The sequence below is a fragment of the Vanellus vanellus genome (genome assembly GCF_965231255.1).
Source record: "Vanellus vanellus genome assembly, chromosome: 3".
Taxonomy (NCBI): domain Eukaryota; kingdom Metazoa; phylum Chordata; class Aves; order Charadriiformes; family Charadriidae; genus Vanellus; species Vanellus vanellus.
In genome coordinates, this window is record NC_138907.1 from 60,932,180 (window position 1) to 60,946,406 (window position 14,227).

At 41.6% G+C, this 14,227-nt stretch overlaps 1 protein-coding gene across 1 annotated transcript in view; it reads left to right on the forward strand.

Moving 5' to 3' along the window:
* Nucleotides 1–14,227, forward strand: part of SYNJ2 (synaptojanin 2) — a 78,485-nt gene that overhangs the window by 4,438 nt on the left and 59,820 nt on the right. Inside the window, exon 2 of the mRNA XM_082481396.1 lies at nucleotides 10,390–10,476. Coding sequence (XP_082337522.1) covers nucleotides 10,390–10,476 — 87 coding nt within the window. The remainder of the gene's footprint in view (nucleotides 1–10,389; nucleotides 10,477–14,227) is intronic.

The window sequence follows — 14,227 nt, forward strand, 5'->3', positions numbered from 1 at the left end:
TTGTATTTAGGTGGATAAGTGTGCCACTGAGTGGGATATGGAAATCAAACACCAGTGCTTCTGTAAACATACTGTGAATGTATTTCTAAGCACTATACACTATGCAAAACAACGAGCCCTACAGCATGACTCTTTTTTACTCTTATGCCAGAATATTTATATAGCTAATCTCCTATTTTGTCTGTATTCCTTAAACTTCTTGTTTAAATTTAAAAAAATCAGATAATCCGATTACAAATTTTTATGAAGTTTTCTGTGGTTTAGTGGTGAAATTTTTCCATTTGTGGATCCCTACAAAACTTATAGTGGAAGTAACCTACGTAGCAAGAAGCTTTGCTTTCTTTTGGCAAGCGGCACTTGCAAACTATGGTTTCTCAGGCTGAAATTCACTGCTATAGGAACAAGTGTGTGTTAAAAGTTCCTTTGCTGTTGTTGAAGTGCAAATCGGGTACCCAGAAGAGGGAAGATGTATTGGTATAAATGTAGAGTACAAGACTTGTTTTCTATGCTAGGAAACTGGTAGTGGTTGTGAGGTATGAATTCTGCTTGGTGGTTTATGTCTGTAGTGACTACAATTTTCCATGTTGATATATGTAATATATGACAGGAACCACATAAAGATAATGGTCAAGTTTGAGAGGAATTACTTAGGGACTTTCCCTTTCATCTTTGTGTTCTTGACTGCCTGCAGTTTGCAGGGTTGGCCAGTAGAAACCTGGTGGTTTTATGAGCTCATTCTTCTTTGGTTGTGAATGAATATATTCATATATACACATGCAAGTATGAAAACATAGTCCCTCCCTAGAAGCAGAATGTTCTTAATCTAACATAGAAAGACAGTGAACTGATCTTTCCAACATGCCACTTTGCTGATTTGTTTGTTGTGTTTTCAGTCGGAAATATCACTTCCTAGAAAATTGGTAAATACATTGCTTAATGTTTTGAATATTCAGACTCTCTTAACTGTAACCCTGACCACAGACTTCTTCTTCCCAACTCTGTATTACTTAACCTATATGGTATTTCAGATTAAAGTCTGACTTGCATAATGCCTGTGTAGCTCAGATTGAACGTGAACAGGAAGATTTTAGTGAGGAAAGATAATGAAAATAAATGAAAATACAACAAAGTGCTTTAGGTCTGTCTAAGGATGGCAGAAAACAGAATTTGAAGGCAAGTTAATTATCCACCTTCATATAATATCAGATATTGCACATATTTCTAGGTAAGATGCTGACGGTAGTGTGTGTATATCTTTTCTCACATGTTTTGGGGGGCGGTTGTGTATGAAATTTGTGTTTGTTTATAGATTTGCTCTTTCTGGGGAAAATTCACACCTCTTTCCCCAAAATGCTAAATGACACAAATAAAGGAAACAAGTTACTGAGACCCCATTGCATCAAACCTATGTATGTATAGCGGTACCTAGAGCTAAGCAGGTGTCTATTTCCAGAATCAGGCTTAAGAATAAGAGGGGAGAGCCAGAACCTGTAATCTGCCCCCAGATGCTTTTCTTCAAGAGCTCTTTCTTCAGTATCTTTAAATTGTAGGTATTACTGGGTCCGTCCTTAATATTGGACTTGGAACTAAGGTACCTTTGTACCCTCTTACTTCAGTCACTCAACTTTCTGGGCACCATACGTTTGAGAGCTGCGCTGGTTCCTGCTGAAGTCTGAGGGATCAGCCCTAAGGAAGGGTTGAATAAAAGAAACTGCATACATCTGGCTGGTTCCTGATAGCTGTTGAATTGAATTTGCAGCTTTTACAAGCAGGAAATCACACTTGAATAGGCTATGTGGTATATGTAGTTATATGTCTTTCTGTGGTGTTTTTCTTTGGCTCTGAAATGTTTTATGTGTGGAAAAACATCACTTTTAGTTGAGTTTGTTGTAGCTTAGTTTCGTTGAATTATTGAGTGCCTCTTGTTTTGCAAGGGTTAAAATGTTGAGCTAACATGCCAACTTTATATATAGTTTACATCAGGAGCTTTTACATAATTGATATTAAGAAAAGTGCTTGAGGAATGCAGACAGTGTGCAGATCTGTAAAGCTGTTATGAACGCAGTACAGTTGGGGTGATTATTGCAGAAGGGTGGATACTCAATTATATGCTTAGTGGAAGGAAAGATTACTAAAAAAATATTAATGGGAAGCTTTAGTGGAGTTTGGTAATTACTATGCATACTGTTTAGTTACCTATAGTTATTATTAAGTAGTAAACAAATGCACTATGTAGTTGTAAACTCGGCTTATTCTCTAAGTAGAGACCTTTTTCATGAGTTTCATCAACTTCTGTAGCAGTATTGTGCATTAACTATATACGTGTGTATGTATGTGTCTCAAGCTGTCTGGCTTGAAAAAGGAAGGATTTTACATGTGAACAGAGTATAGTTAAAGATCCAGTGCTTGTCCTAGGTTTTCAAGCAGACCGTTCTCACTGCCTCTGCATTTCAGACTTTTTATGAAAGCCGTTGCAGAATAAAAACCCAGACTGTGGAACATTTAACAGAGAAACATGGAAATCATTTTCATGTGACAGATTAGAAAATTGCTATGTCTTTGGACAGATCTAGCTGTCAAATGTTGTTGCTAAACCAGTATTTTCAATATTGTTGAAACTTGTCAGACATGGTTTATATTTTCTGTTTGTCAGCAGTCCTTTAGAGTTTCCTAGTAATTTTTCCCTTTAACTTCCTTCTTCATCCAGCAAAGTCAGGAGCCCATCAGTTAGTTTTGTTCTGTCTAGTCACTCTTTCTGATTCTGGCTCTAGTGTCCTAGCACTGTTTGTGAATAGTCTAGGAGAGGTTTCAGACCTGGTTTTGATGACAGTTGATTTCTTTTTAATAGAAAGATATGAAATTGGCTCAAGCCTTCTGTAATAGTGTCCTTTAAAGTCACACTTTAGTCATCCTTTCTATATATTGCCTTTTATAATGGTTGTTGGGGATTCCTCCTCCTTATCCCTCACCCCCTCCAAAAAAAAAAAAGAAAAAAATTGTCTGGAGTGTGTTAAAATCCAGCTAGGACCTCTCAGTGCTGGAGGGATGACGCCTGTATGCTTGGCTGCACACTGGCAAGGCATGGAGCGAGACAGCACTGTGGTGGCTGGAGGCTGTAAGGGATGAAAGAGCCATCCTACCTTGTCACGAGGGCCCTTACGGATGGAGTGCAACGTGCGGGAGCTGCTGCCTGACCCCTGAGGCCCCTGCCCCATCCCATGCAAAATGACAGTGGTCACAGCGCATCTCAGGAGTTTGTGCAACACCGAGGAGTATAATAGGACAGGAGTCTTCAAATTCCATCAGTATCTATAACAAATGGATTTATTTTTTTTTGCCACACAGATTTGGTCTGTATGCAGTAAAATATTCTGGCCTCTCCGTTTGCATGACCCACAGGTGTAGCTGTGTCCCTTTGGCATGTTCCTTCCCTCTCAGACCATCCACAGGTGAGGTCTTAGACCATAATGTATATTTAGAGAGCCCTTGGAAGTGTCAAGGAAATATCATAGAGTCATAGAATGTTTTAGGTTGGAAAGGACCTTGAAGATCATTGAGTTCCAACCCCCTTGCCATAGGCAGGGCCACCTCCCACTAGACCAGGTTGCCCAAGGCCATATGCAGCCTGGCCTTAAACACCTCCAGGGATGGGGCCTCAACAACCTCTCTGGGCAACCTGTTCCAGTGCCTTACAACCCTCAAAGTGAAAAACTTCTTCCTAATGTTAGGTTACCTGCCCTCTTCCACTTTAAAGCCATTCCCCCTCGTCCTATCGCTACAAGCCCTAGTAAAAAGTCCTTCCCCAGCTCTCCTGTAGGCCCCCTTTAGGTACTGGAAGGCCGCAATAAGATCTCCCCGGAGCCTTCTCTTCTCCAGGCTGAACAGCCCCAAGTCTTTCAGCCTCTCCTCATAGGAGAGGTGCTCCAGTCCTCAAATCATCCTTGTGGCCCTCCTATGGACACGCTCCAGCAAGTCCATGTCCTTCTTATGTTGGGGACTCCAGAGCTGGATGCAGTACTCCAGGTGGGGTCTCATGAGAGTGGAGTAGAGGGGCAGAATCACCTCCTTTGACCTGCTGGCCACACTTCTGATGCAGCGCAGGATACGGTTGGCCTTCTGGGCTGCGATCATACATTGCTGGCTCATGTTGAGCATCTCGTCAATCAGCACCCCCAGGTCCTTCTCCTCAGGGCTGTTCTCCAGCCATGCCCCGCTGAGCCTGTATTTGTGCTTGGGATTGCCCTGATCCAGATGTAAGACCTTGCACTTGGCCTTGTTGAACTGCATGAGGTTGGCTTGGGCCCACCTCTGCAGCCTGTCCAGGTCCCTCTGCATGGCATCCCTCCACTCCAGCGTGCCTACCTTGCCAAACAGCTGGGTATCATTGGCAAACTTGCTGAGGGTGCACTCGACCCCACTGTCCATGTCGCTGACAAAGATGTTGAACAGTACAGGTCCCAGTACCAACCCCTGAGGAACGCCACTCGTCACTGCTCTCCACTTGGACATCGAACTGTTGACCGCAACTCTTTGAGTGCGACTGTCCAGCCAGTTCTTTATCCACCAAGTGGTCCATTTGTCGAATCTGTAGCTCTTCAATTAAGAGAGCAGGATATCATGTGGGACAGTGTCAAACACTTTGCACAAGTCCAGGTAGATGACATCAGTTGCTCTTCCCTTGTCCACTGCCATTGTAACCCTGTCATAGAAGGCCACCAAGTTTGTCAGGCATGACTCACCCTTGGTGAAGCCATGCTGGCTGTCACCAATCACCTCCTTTTTTTCTATGTGCCTCAGCAGAGTTTCCAGGAGGATCAGCTCTATGATCTTGCCAGGCACAGAGGTGATACTGACTGGCCTGTAGTTCCCCAGGTCTTCCTTATTTCCCTTTTTGAGGATAGGGGTTATGTTTCCCCTGTTCCAGTCAGCAGGAACCTTGCCAGACCGCCACAACTTCTCAAGTATGATGGCTAGTGGCTTAGTGACTTGATCTGCTAGTTCCCTCAGGACCCGTGGATGTATCTCATCAGGTCCCATGTACTTGTGCACCTTCAGATTCCTCAGGTGGTCTTGCACTTGATCTTCACCTACAGTTGGCGGTTCTCCATTTTCCCAATCCTTGCCTTTGCATTCTGTGTCATGGGCAGTGCGGCTGCAGTCCTTGCCAATGAAGATTGAGGCAAAAAAGACATTGAGTACCTCAGCTCTGTCTCTGTCCTGGGTAACCAGTTCTTGCATTTCCTTCTGTAGAGGGCCCACATTTTCCCCAGTCTTTCTTTTCTTGCTGACATACTTAAAGAAGGATTTTTTGTTTGTCTTAATGTCCCTGGCCAGATTTAGTTCTATCTGGGCTTTAGCTTGTCTAACCCTATCCCTGGCTGCTCTAATGATATCACTTTGCTGCTTTTTTGGTTTCCATGTTTAAATTGCTTCAGGGAGCAAAATGAACCCCAAGATAAATAACAGAATCTGCTATGTGGTAGAAGCTATTGGCAAGTTGTTAGGCAGCCAAAAAGAATGGCAACACAGCCCAGAGTCCTCCTGGAGCTTTGTGTTTGGAGCCTGCTCCTTCCTTCCAGGCAGCTCTGCTGGTACCTGACTGATGGTAGCATGCAGGCAAATGTTCTCTCAGATGGCATGCCCAGAACGATGGGGTATTATTGGCTTGACTTGGGAAACTTCGGTGGCTTCTGTATGTGCCAGTGTCAGGTGCTCCTTGCTGTTAGCGGCACAAGTTGCTTATTTTCACGTTGAAATAAATTCCATTCTTTTGGATCATGCTCTTAGCAGACCCTTTAACAGCCAGCTTTCCAACCCGTAACTGCTTTCAAGAGTATCGCTGTGCTTTCAAGGTGTCTTTCAAATGCTTTCAGGTTGTGCCTAGCCTGCAAGCTTGCGAGCTCGTGCATCAGTCTGAGATCTGAATCTCTTGCTGTTTCTGTCACAGAATCACAGAATTTTCAGAGTTGGAAGGGACCTCTAGAGATCATCTAGTCCAACTCCCCTGCTAAAGCAGGATTGCCTAGAGCACATTACTCAGGACTGCATCCAGGCGGGTCTTGAAAATCTCCAGAGAAGGGGACTCCACACCCTCCCTGGGCAGCCTGTTCCAGTGCTCTGTCACCCTCACCGTAAAGAAGTTTTTCCGTGTATTTGAATGGAACTTCCTGTGTACTAACTTGTGCCCGTTACCCCTCGTCCTGTCACTGGGAACCATTGAAAAGAGCCTGGCTCCATCCTCCTTCAACCCACCCTTTAGATACTTGTACGCCATAATAAGGTCTCCCCTCAGCCTTCTCTTCTCCAGGCTAAAGAGTCCCATCTCTCTCAGCCTTTCCTCATAAGGCAGATGCTCCAGTCCCTTAATCATCTTAGTTGCCCTTCGCTGGACTCGCTCCAGCAGTTCCCTGTCCCTCTTGAACTGGGGAGCCCAAAACTGGACACAGTATTCCAGTTGTGGCCTCACCAGTGCAGAGTAGAGGGGGAGAATGACCTCCTTCGACCTACTGGCCACACTCTTCCCTATGCACCCCAGGATTCCATTGGCCTTTTTGGCAACAAGGGCACATTGCTGGGCCATGGATAATTTACTGTCTACCACAACCCCCAGATCCTTCTCCTCCGAGCTACTTCCCAGCAGGTCCACCCCTAACCTGTACTGGTGCCTAGCACTCTTCCTCCCCAGGTGCAGGACCTTGCAGTTGCTTTTGTTGAACCTCAGTAGGTTCTTCTCTGCCCAGCTCTCCAGCCTGTCCAGGTCACGCTGGATGGCAGCATGGCCCTCTGGGGTGTCAGCCACCCCACCCAGTTTGGTAGCATCAGCAAACTTGCTGAGGATACGCTCTGTCCCCTCATCCAGGTCATTAACATCCACTGGTTACAGGCCTCCGACTAGACTCTGTGACGCTGATCACAACCCTCTGAGTTCTGTCCCGCAGCCAACTCTCAATCCACCTCACTGTCACCTCATCTAGCCCATACTTCCTCAGCTTCCTAATGAGGATGTCATGGGAGACAGTGTCAAAAGCCTTGCTAAAGTCAAGGTAGATGACATCCACGACTCTCCCCTCATCCAGCCAACCAGTTATAACATCATAGAAAGCTATCAGATTGGTCAAGCATGATTTACCCTTGGTAAATCCATGTTGACCACTTCCAATAACTTCCTGTTCCTCAACGTGTTTGGAGATGACAACCAGAATGAGTTGCTCCATTACCTTCCCAGGGACAGAGGTGGGACAGAGGTGAGACTAACTGGTCTGTAGTTCCCTGGGTCCTCCTTCTTGCCTTTTTTGAAGATCGGAGTGATGTCAGCCTTCCTCCAGTCCTCAGGCACCTCTCCTGTTCTCCATGACCGTTCAAAGACGATGGAGAGTGGTCTAGCAATAACATCCGCCAGCTCTCTCGGCGCTCGCGGATGCATGCCATCAGGGCCCATGGACTTGTGAATGTCCAGCTTGGCCAAGTGTTCTCTGACACGGTGCTCCTCAACTGAGGGAAAATCTTCCTCTCTCCAGGCCTTCCCCTTTGCCTTCAGAGTATGGGATTCATGAGGCACAGCTTTAGCAGTGAAGACCGAAGAAAAGAAGGCATTCAGTAACTCTGCCTTCTCTGTGTCTTCCACCACTAGGGCACCTGTCTCATTCACCAGTGGGCCTACATTTTCCCTCGTCTTCCTTTTTCTATTGATATACTGAAAGAATCTCTTCTTATTGTCTTTAACTGCAGTGGCCAAGCTGAGTTCTGATTGAGCTTTGGCCCTTCTCATTTTCCCCCTACATAGCTTTGTTATATCTTGATAGTCCTCATAAGTTGCCAACCCCCTTTTCCAGAGAATGTAAACTTTCCTTTTTTTCCTGAGGTCCAGCCAAAGTTCTCTATTTAGCCAGGCTGGTCTTCTTCCCCGTCTGCTCGTTTTTCGAGACAAGGGGATGGCCTTCTCCTGCGCTTTTAAGAGCACCTGCTTGAAGTATGCCCAGCCTTCCTGCGCACCTTTGCTCTTCAAAACTGCCTCCCAAGGGACACTCTCAACCATGCTCCTAAACAGGCTAAAGTCTGCCCTTCGGAAATCCAAGGTGGCAGTTCTGCTGGCTCCTTGCCTTACTTGATCAAGAATTGAAAATTCTATCATTTCGTGATCACTGTTCCCAAGGCGACCTCCAACCTTTACATCCCCCACAAGACCTTCTCTATTAACAAACAGTAGGTCCAGTAGGGCACTTCCCCCAGTTGGTTCCTTCACCAGCTGTGTTAGGAAGTTGTCTTCCACACACTCCAGGAACCTCCATGACTGTTCCCTCTCTGCTGCGTAGTATTTCCAGCAGACGTCTAGGAAGTTGAAGTCCCCCACAAGAATAAGGGCAGATGATCGTGAGACCTCTGCCAGCTGCTTATAGAATACTTCGTCGGCTTCTACATCCTGATTGGGAGGTCTATAACAAACTCCCGTCACGATGTCTGCCTTATTGCCCTTCCCCTTAATTCTTATCCATACACGCTCAACACTGTCATCCACACTGTTAAGTTCCAGACATTCAAAACTGCCCCTAACATAGAGGGCCACCCCACCACCTCTCCTTCCTTGCCTATCCTTTTTGAAGAGTTGGTAGCCATCAATTACAGCACTCCACTTGTGTATGTCCTCCCACCACGTTTCTGTGATGGCAACTATATCATAGTTTCCTTGCTGTCAATTTCTATTTCTTCCTAAAGGTGGAATATTTGGGGTGAGAATTTTGTTTATGGTTTTTCTTTTTTATTTTAAAGGGAACAAGGATAAGCTTTTGAGGCAGAGAACAGATGTAAGAAAAAAAGTTAGTATATTGTTTTTGCTCTTTTCTACTTAGTGAAGATGCCATGCAGCGCGAGCGATAACTTTTTTAACCTCTTTTTAATACATAAGGAAGGCTTGACAGGGAGTCTTTTTAAAAAAGATGAAACATTGTTATAACCTAAACTATTTTTGCTGAAAAGCTTCAAGAGTCGCAGCTCTTAAGAGGCGCTGTTAATGAATGTTTAAATTATTACTCTCCAGAGGTTTAGGTTACCCAATAAAAATCCCATTGTCCTCTTCCTGTTGCTTATGTTTTATTTCTCTGGTGTGTGTGTGGTATCAACATTTTACTAGTTTCTCCTGGTTAACCCAGTGTTTCTAAGAAAGGAGAATAGATAAATTGTGTAAGTCAGATAGCAAAAAAAAAATTAAGAAAAATTAACAAGTCTTCCTTATTTGTCATGGGTGCAAAAATTGAGACAAAAGTATTTTGATTTCCTTTGGGGTTTGCTTCTGCTAAGGAATTTTGTGAGTAAAATTGTCCTTCCTTTCACTTCAAAATGTCGGTGTTATACAGGATATTTATTTGTTTTCCAGACTTCTCACTGAGCTATTTGTCTCTTAAGGTTTATAAAGAGAAGTCTGTTTCTTTCTTTTCTTTTCTGTCAACCATTGCAGGCAGTTCAGTTTGTCCTTTATATCCCCAGAGGTTTGAGATTTTTTTATATTGCTGTCGTTTATTACAACATAAGATTGTAAAATATTAGCTAACCTCTAAAAGTACCATGTTGCTGTTTATCAGTGGTAAGAGAAGTAAATGGACCTTTGGGGCTCACAGCTGGTTTTCCTTATTCACGAGGCTAATCTCCTCATTGAGAAATGCAAAACACAGATTTACTCATTCAGGAAGTACTTTGGTTTTGGTTTTACTTTAAAGTAGCCAGTGACGAGTTTGGGCCATGTTCTGGCTTAATACCTAAATGTTCAGTTTGCGTCCACTGAAGTCACTTGTTGCAGAAATACAACATCAGCACCTGACCCTTTATTTGTTTATTTTTAATCAGCTAATTCTTACTTTACTAAAATATAACTTTAATTCCTCCTGAAATCAGCATCTGACGTGTCTACATCAAATCATCTTATCTTGCATAAAAATATTCCAATTCTGTATGAAGTTAAACTGTGAGAATCTAGAAGCAGAAACCATCTATTTTTGCACATCAAGAAAAGAAATATTTTAGTTTACAGCCAGACAAATTATTATTTTTGTTCTTATTTTAGAATGGTGTAAAGTTTACATGTGCTTGTATATTCCTTTACTTATTCTGAAACTTATGTGGCATCTGTACCATAGAATAAGAACATTACTAACGATCACGTTTGGAAAGGTAGTGAGTGCCCTTCTTTCTTGTGGGGTGGTGTGTGGAGAGGCTATGCGTTTCTGTCCCATCACTTTCTAATCACTGTGTTCTTACAGCAATTTAACCCTACCTTTGTATGGTAGTTTTGTTTACTGAGCGAAATCAACTGGGAAGTATTGGTGTAGGCAATAGCAATCTGAAAATTTTATAAAGACTGAAAAATTAAGGTTTGCTGCCTTTCATTTTGTTTCTCAGCTTCAGAAGAAAAGGATGCAATTAAAGGACAATATGAAAAACTCATGGATGCTTACGGCTGCTTAGGAGAGCTTCAGCTTAAATGTGGTAAGTGACCATCTGTATGGCTGAGATTATAAAATGCCAAGACAATGCTAAAAGACAACAAGTGGCTAAAGTTCTCCAATTCCTTAATTTCTGAAAGCTGATTGCACTTAGTTATGTACAGTCTGGAAAGATCTATTTCTTTTTTTATGCTGTGCCGAAAGCATATCACCAAATGATAGTCTAAGAATTTTGGATTTTTTTTCTCACTTTTGTTTTGTCTAACGTTCTCAGCTGCCTGAAGATAATAGCCATTTTTTTCCTCTACCACGTTTGTCCAAGGCAAGCTATGATTTCTTACTTTTTTTTGAAGGATCATGTTTAAACACTGATTAATCATGGTCATCTGAGACTGCAGTACTACAGATTGCCAGTTGTTGCTATAATGCCCAATTGCCTTTAATTGGGTAATTTCCATGGATAAGGATTTGCAGAAGGAGGCCTTTAACTTCAACTAGTATAGTAAGGAATATTTATTGTTGTTGCTATAAATTTCTGTACAGTTTGGGAATCTTGATTTAGCAAAGGACTTGCTATTACACTGCCTACAGGAATGTTAATGGAAATAGCATATTTTAGGAAGAGAACTGCAGTCATTGGTTTGAAGGTAATAGTACCTTACACAGCAGACTTCAAATTCATTGTTGAAAAAGATGCATTAAAACAAGAAGCACTATATGCCTTGTTCCCATGGTCTTCTTACAGTAAGCTTTAATTTTGACTTGGAGAAATGACAGGACTGTTTTCCATATAACTCGATGCTTGGTCAAGGAATCCGCCAAAGGCAGTGGTGGTGTGAGCACGGGTGGATTTAGACCAGTAGATATAAGTGTGTCTTTTTATAGCCCGCTTACCATTTTATGGCTTGAGTAATATGACTTGAGATTGATCTGAAAAGGTGACTGCAATTTGAAAGATTTCTGTGTCATAATTTAAAACAGTAGGCCCATCTAGTCTTTTAAAATGAATGTGGGGTTTCTGTTTGTTTTGTTTCTTGTGGAGGTAGTTAGGCATTTCTATGGAGATTAATATCAATTTGTTAATGTAATTAAAAATGGAGGGCTTGTGATTAGTTTTTGTTGGCACTTGGACCTGTTTTTCTTCATAGGAGTCTAATGAATTGTGTTGTAATAGTAAAGGAATGTAGTTATTGAATTCAAGCTCATCAAGCTACAGGTAAAGATATTTTGTTGTATGTCATGGGAACTAAATATATCCGGTTTTAGTCTTCATATTAAAAGGTGAATGATTTCAAATGGGCTGAGAACATTTCTTATTTTTTCTCTTTTATCCTTTTATTTCTGTGTTTCCCATGTCCTTATTTCTTTTTGAACAACACATGCTTAACTTCAGTGTCCTTAAAGTGTGAGGTTTTTCCTGTCTGAGCTTTGTCACTGCACTTCTGTCTTGTTCTAGCATTAAATTACAAGTCCTGGTGCAGGACTTCATTTAGAAGGGATTCTTAAAAAAATTATTGTTAATTGGATAAAAAATTTAACTACTGGAGGCAAACTTCTAATTGTGATTGAGTGAAAAGTCAGGAGGGTCATGCTGTAATGGTAAGCAAAGGTAAGCAAACATTTTCTGCTGCTGAACATGTTAAAAAAGCAAATATGATTGCATGTCTGCTATGCCACCATTCAAGAGGTAGCCCACGTTTTTCTCACAGTCTCAGTTAGATCTTCCATCTTATGTATAAATTCCATCCCTTTAGCTGTTCCTTACATAAAAGAATGACTCTAGAAAGGAATGCAATGTAGCTTTTTTTTTCTTTTTTTTATATAATGTATTCTAGCAGCTGCAAACAAGGGCATCATCGGGCAGCTCTTCACTGAACATCAGTGATCACATAGACTTTGTTCAGGAGTTTCAGTATTTTTTTCCTACTAGGGGAAACCTGCAGACCATAAGTACTAAATTAGCTGAAATTATTTGTGAAAGTACATTCCACTGGGATATTAAAAGAGTATATTTGTAGAGCAGAAGGGGAGACTTTTTTTCAAGCCATGAAAGATGTCTCTGAGCACTTTAATTAATCTGTAAATATTGCTACTTAGGAATCCAAATAAATCACATTGTATGCCTGCCAAAGTAGATCGTGCTTTTCACAAGAAAGTAGATGAAATATGTGAAACTGACTCACAAAGTTAATGTTTCCCACCAGTAATAACACTCACTTCTGTGTGCTTATGTCTGTTAACATGACTCACTAAGTTCTTCTGCTTTCTTCCGTGAGATGGATGGCAGCAGAATGAATTGTACAGTGTTTCTGAGCTGTTTCTCAGCCAAGATTTCGCTGCCAAAGAAGATCTAGCAGTGGCAAATACATCTTAAGCAAAGCATTAAAAGAGCTGGCTTTGCAGTCTTTGCTTTAGACACTGTGATGTCAGGAAGGGGAACGTATATAAGGTAGTATTTTGACACCATCACCACACAGGTTGTTTAGTTTAATACATCTGTTGTATTTGGGGGTGCAGCCCAAGTTCATTTGTGTATATACCTTTGCTCTTCCCCATACATGATGTGTAGTTGAAAAGAAGATGTTTCAAAGGCAAAAAAGGACAAATAAGTACCTGTTTTCTATTCCTTTAGAACATTTCCTAATATGTAATTGTATTTAGAAGAGGGAGAAAGAGTATCTTTGACGCTAAAACTGTAGTTTGGAAAGCCTTGGTTATTTTCATAATTCTGCTATAGATTTCCTTGGAGATTTTCAGCTAGTTGCTTAGAATCAGCTCATCTGCTGTGTTCTGTTGCTAATTTTGAAGGCAGATGAGAGGCAAAGATACCTTGCAAATTGTTTTTCAGTGGACTATAAAGTGAAGTGGAAGTATGTGTGGAGTGGAGATGGAACAGACTGAGGGAACATAAGGCAATGGCATGACTGTGTTGGAAGGAGAAAGAGCAAAAAATGGGAGTGAATTATTTTTTTAAAGGAAGAAACAGCCTTGAGTGAAATAATTACAGTTAAGGAGGACAAAATAAGAACCTAATATTGCCTCCTTTTCACTGCAGCTCATAACAGGCAACTCTAAAGTCATCCCATAAACTGCAGGGGAAACAATTGCCTTGAGTCATGTAGACGGGTTAAATACAGAATCTGCAGCTTATTATTGTAGGGTGTGACGTACAAGAACTGTGTTTCCTGTTCAACTTGGATTAAAGTAGTTGGTTTCACAAGACCTTTTGAAAAAATGGATGCAAGTTATTTTTGTCTTGTTTCTATGCCAAATATTCTCCATCCTCTGCCTCCCTTGTGCAACCTAATAAAAGGGCATTCAGTACATATCACTGTGAGCAAAACATTTCTTACATTTCTTCGAAAGTGTTCTTTACCAGATGGTTGTAGTGATTTATAGCTGTAACGGAGCAAAATAATGATCGTGGTCATGACGCATGAACATTTATACCCATCTCTGAGATCAAAATTTGGTGCGTAAGTTTTGAAAGTTTTTTTTTTTTTTCTTTAGTGCTGTAGGTGGGTCTTGCTTTTTCATAGATGTGTTGCTGTGGAAAGCATGACCAGTAAGGAACACTTCACTTCTTGCTCTAAAATGATTTCAGAGATTTCTCTAAAACATTCCGGATTGCATCTTAAGGAAATGAGGGACATTTTCACAGGTATTATCATCAGTTGCAGTTCTTATGTTCCTAAATCACTTTCATCTATGTGTAAAGTTTAGAAAGGCTAATATGGAGCAGGATTGTACATTAAACTACCTGTGAAAGTTTGTTTTTTTTTAAAAAAGAAGGT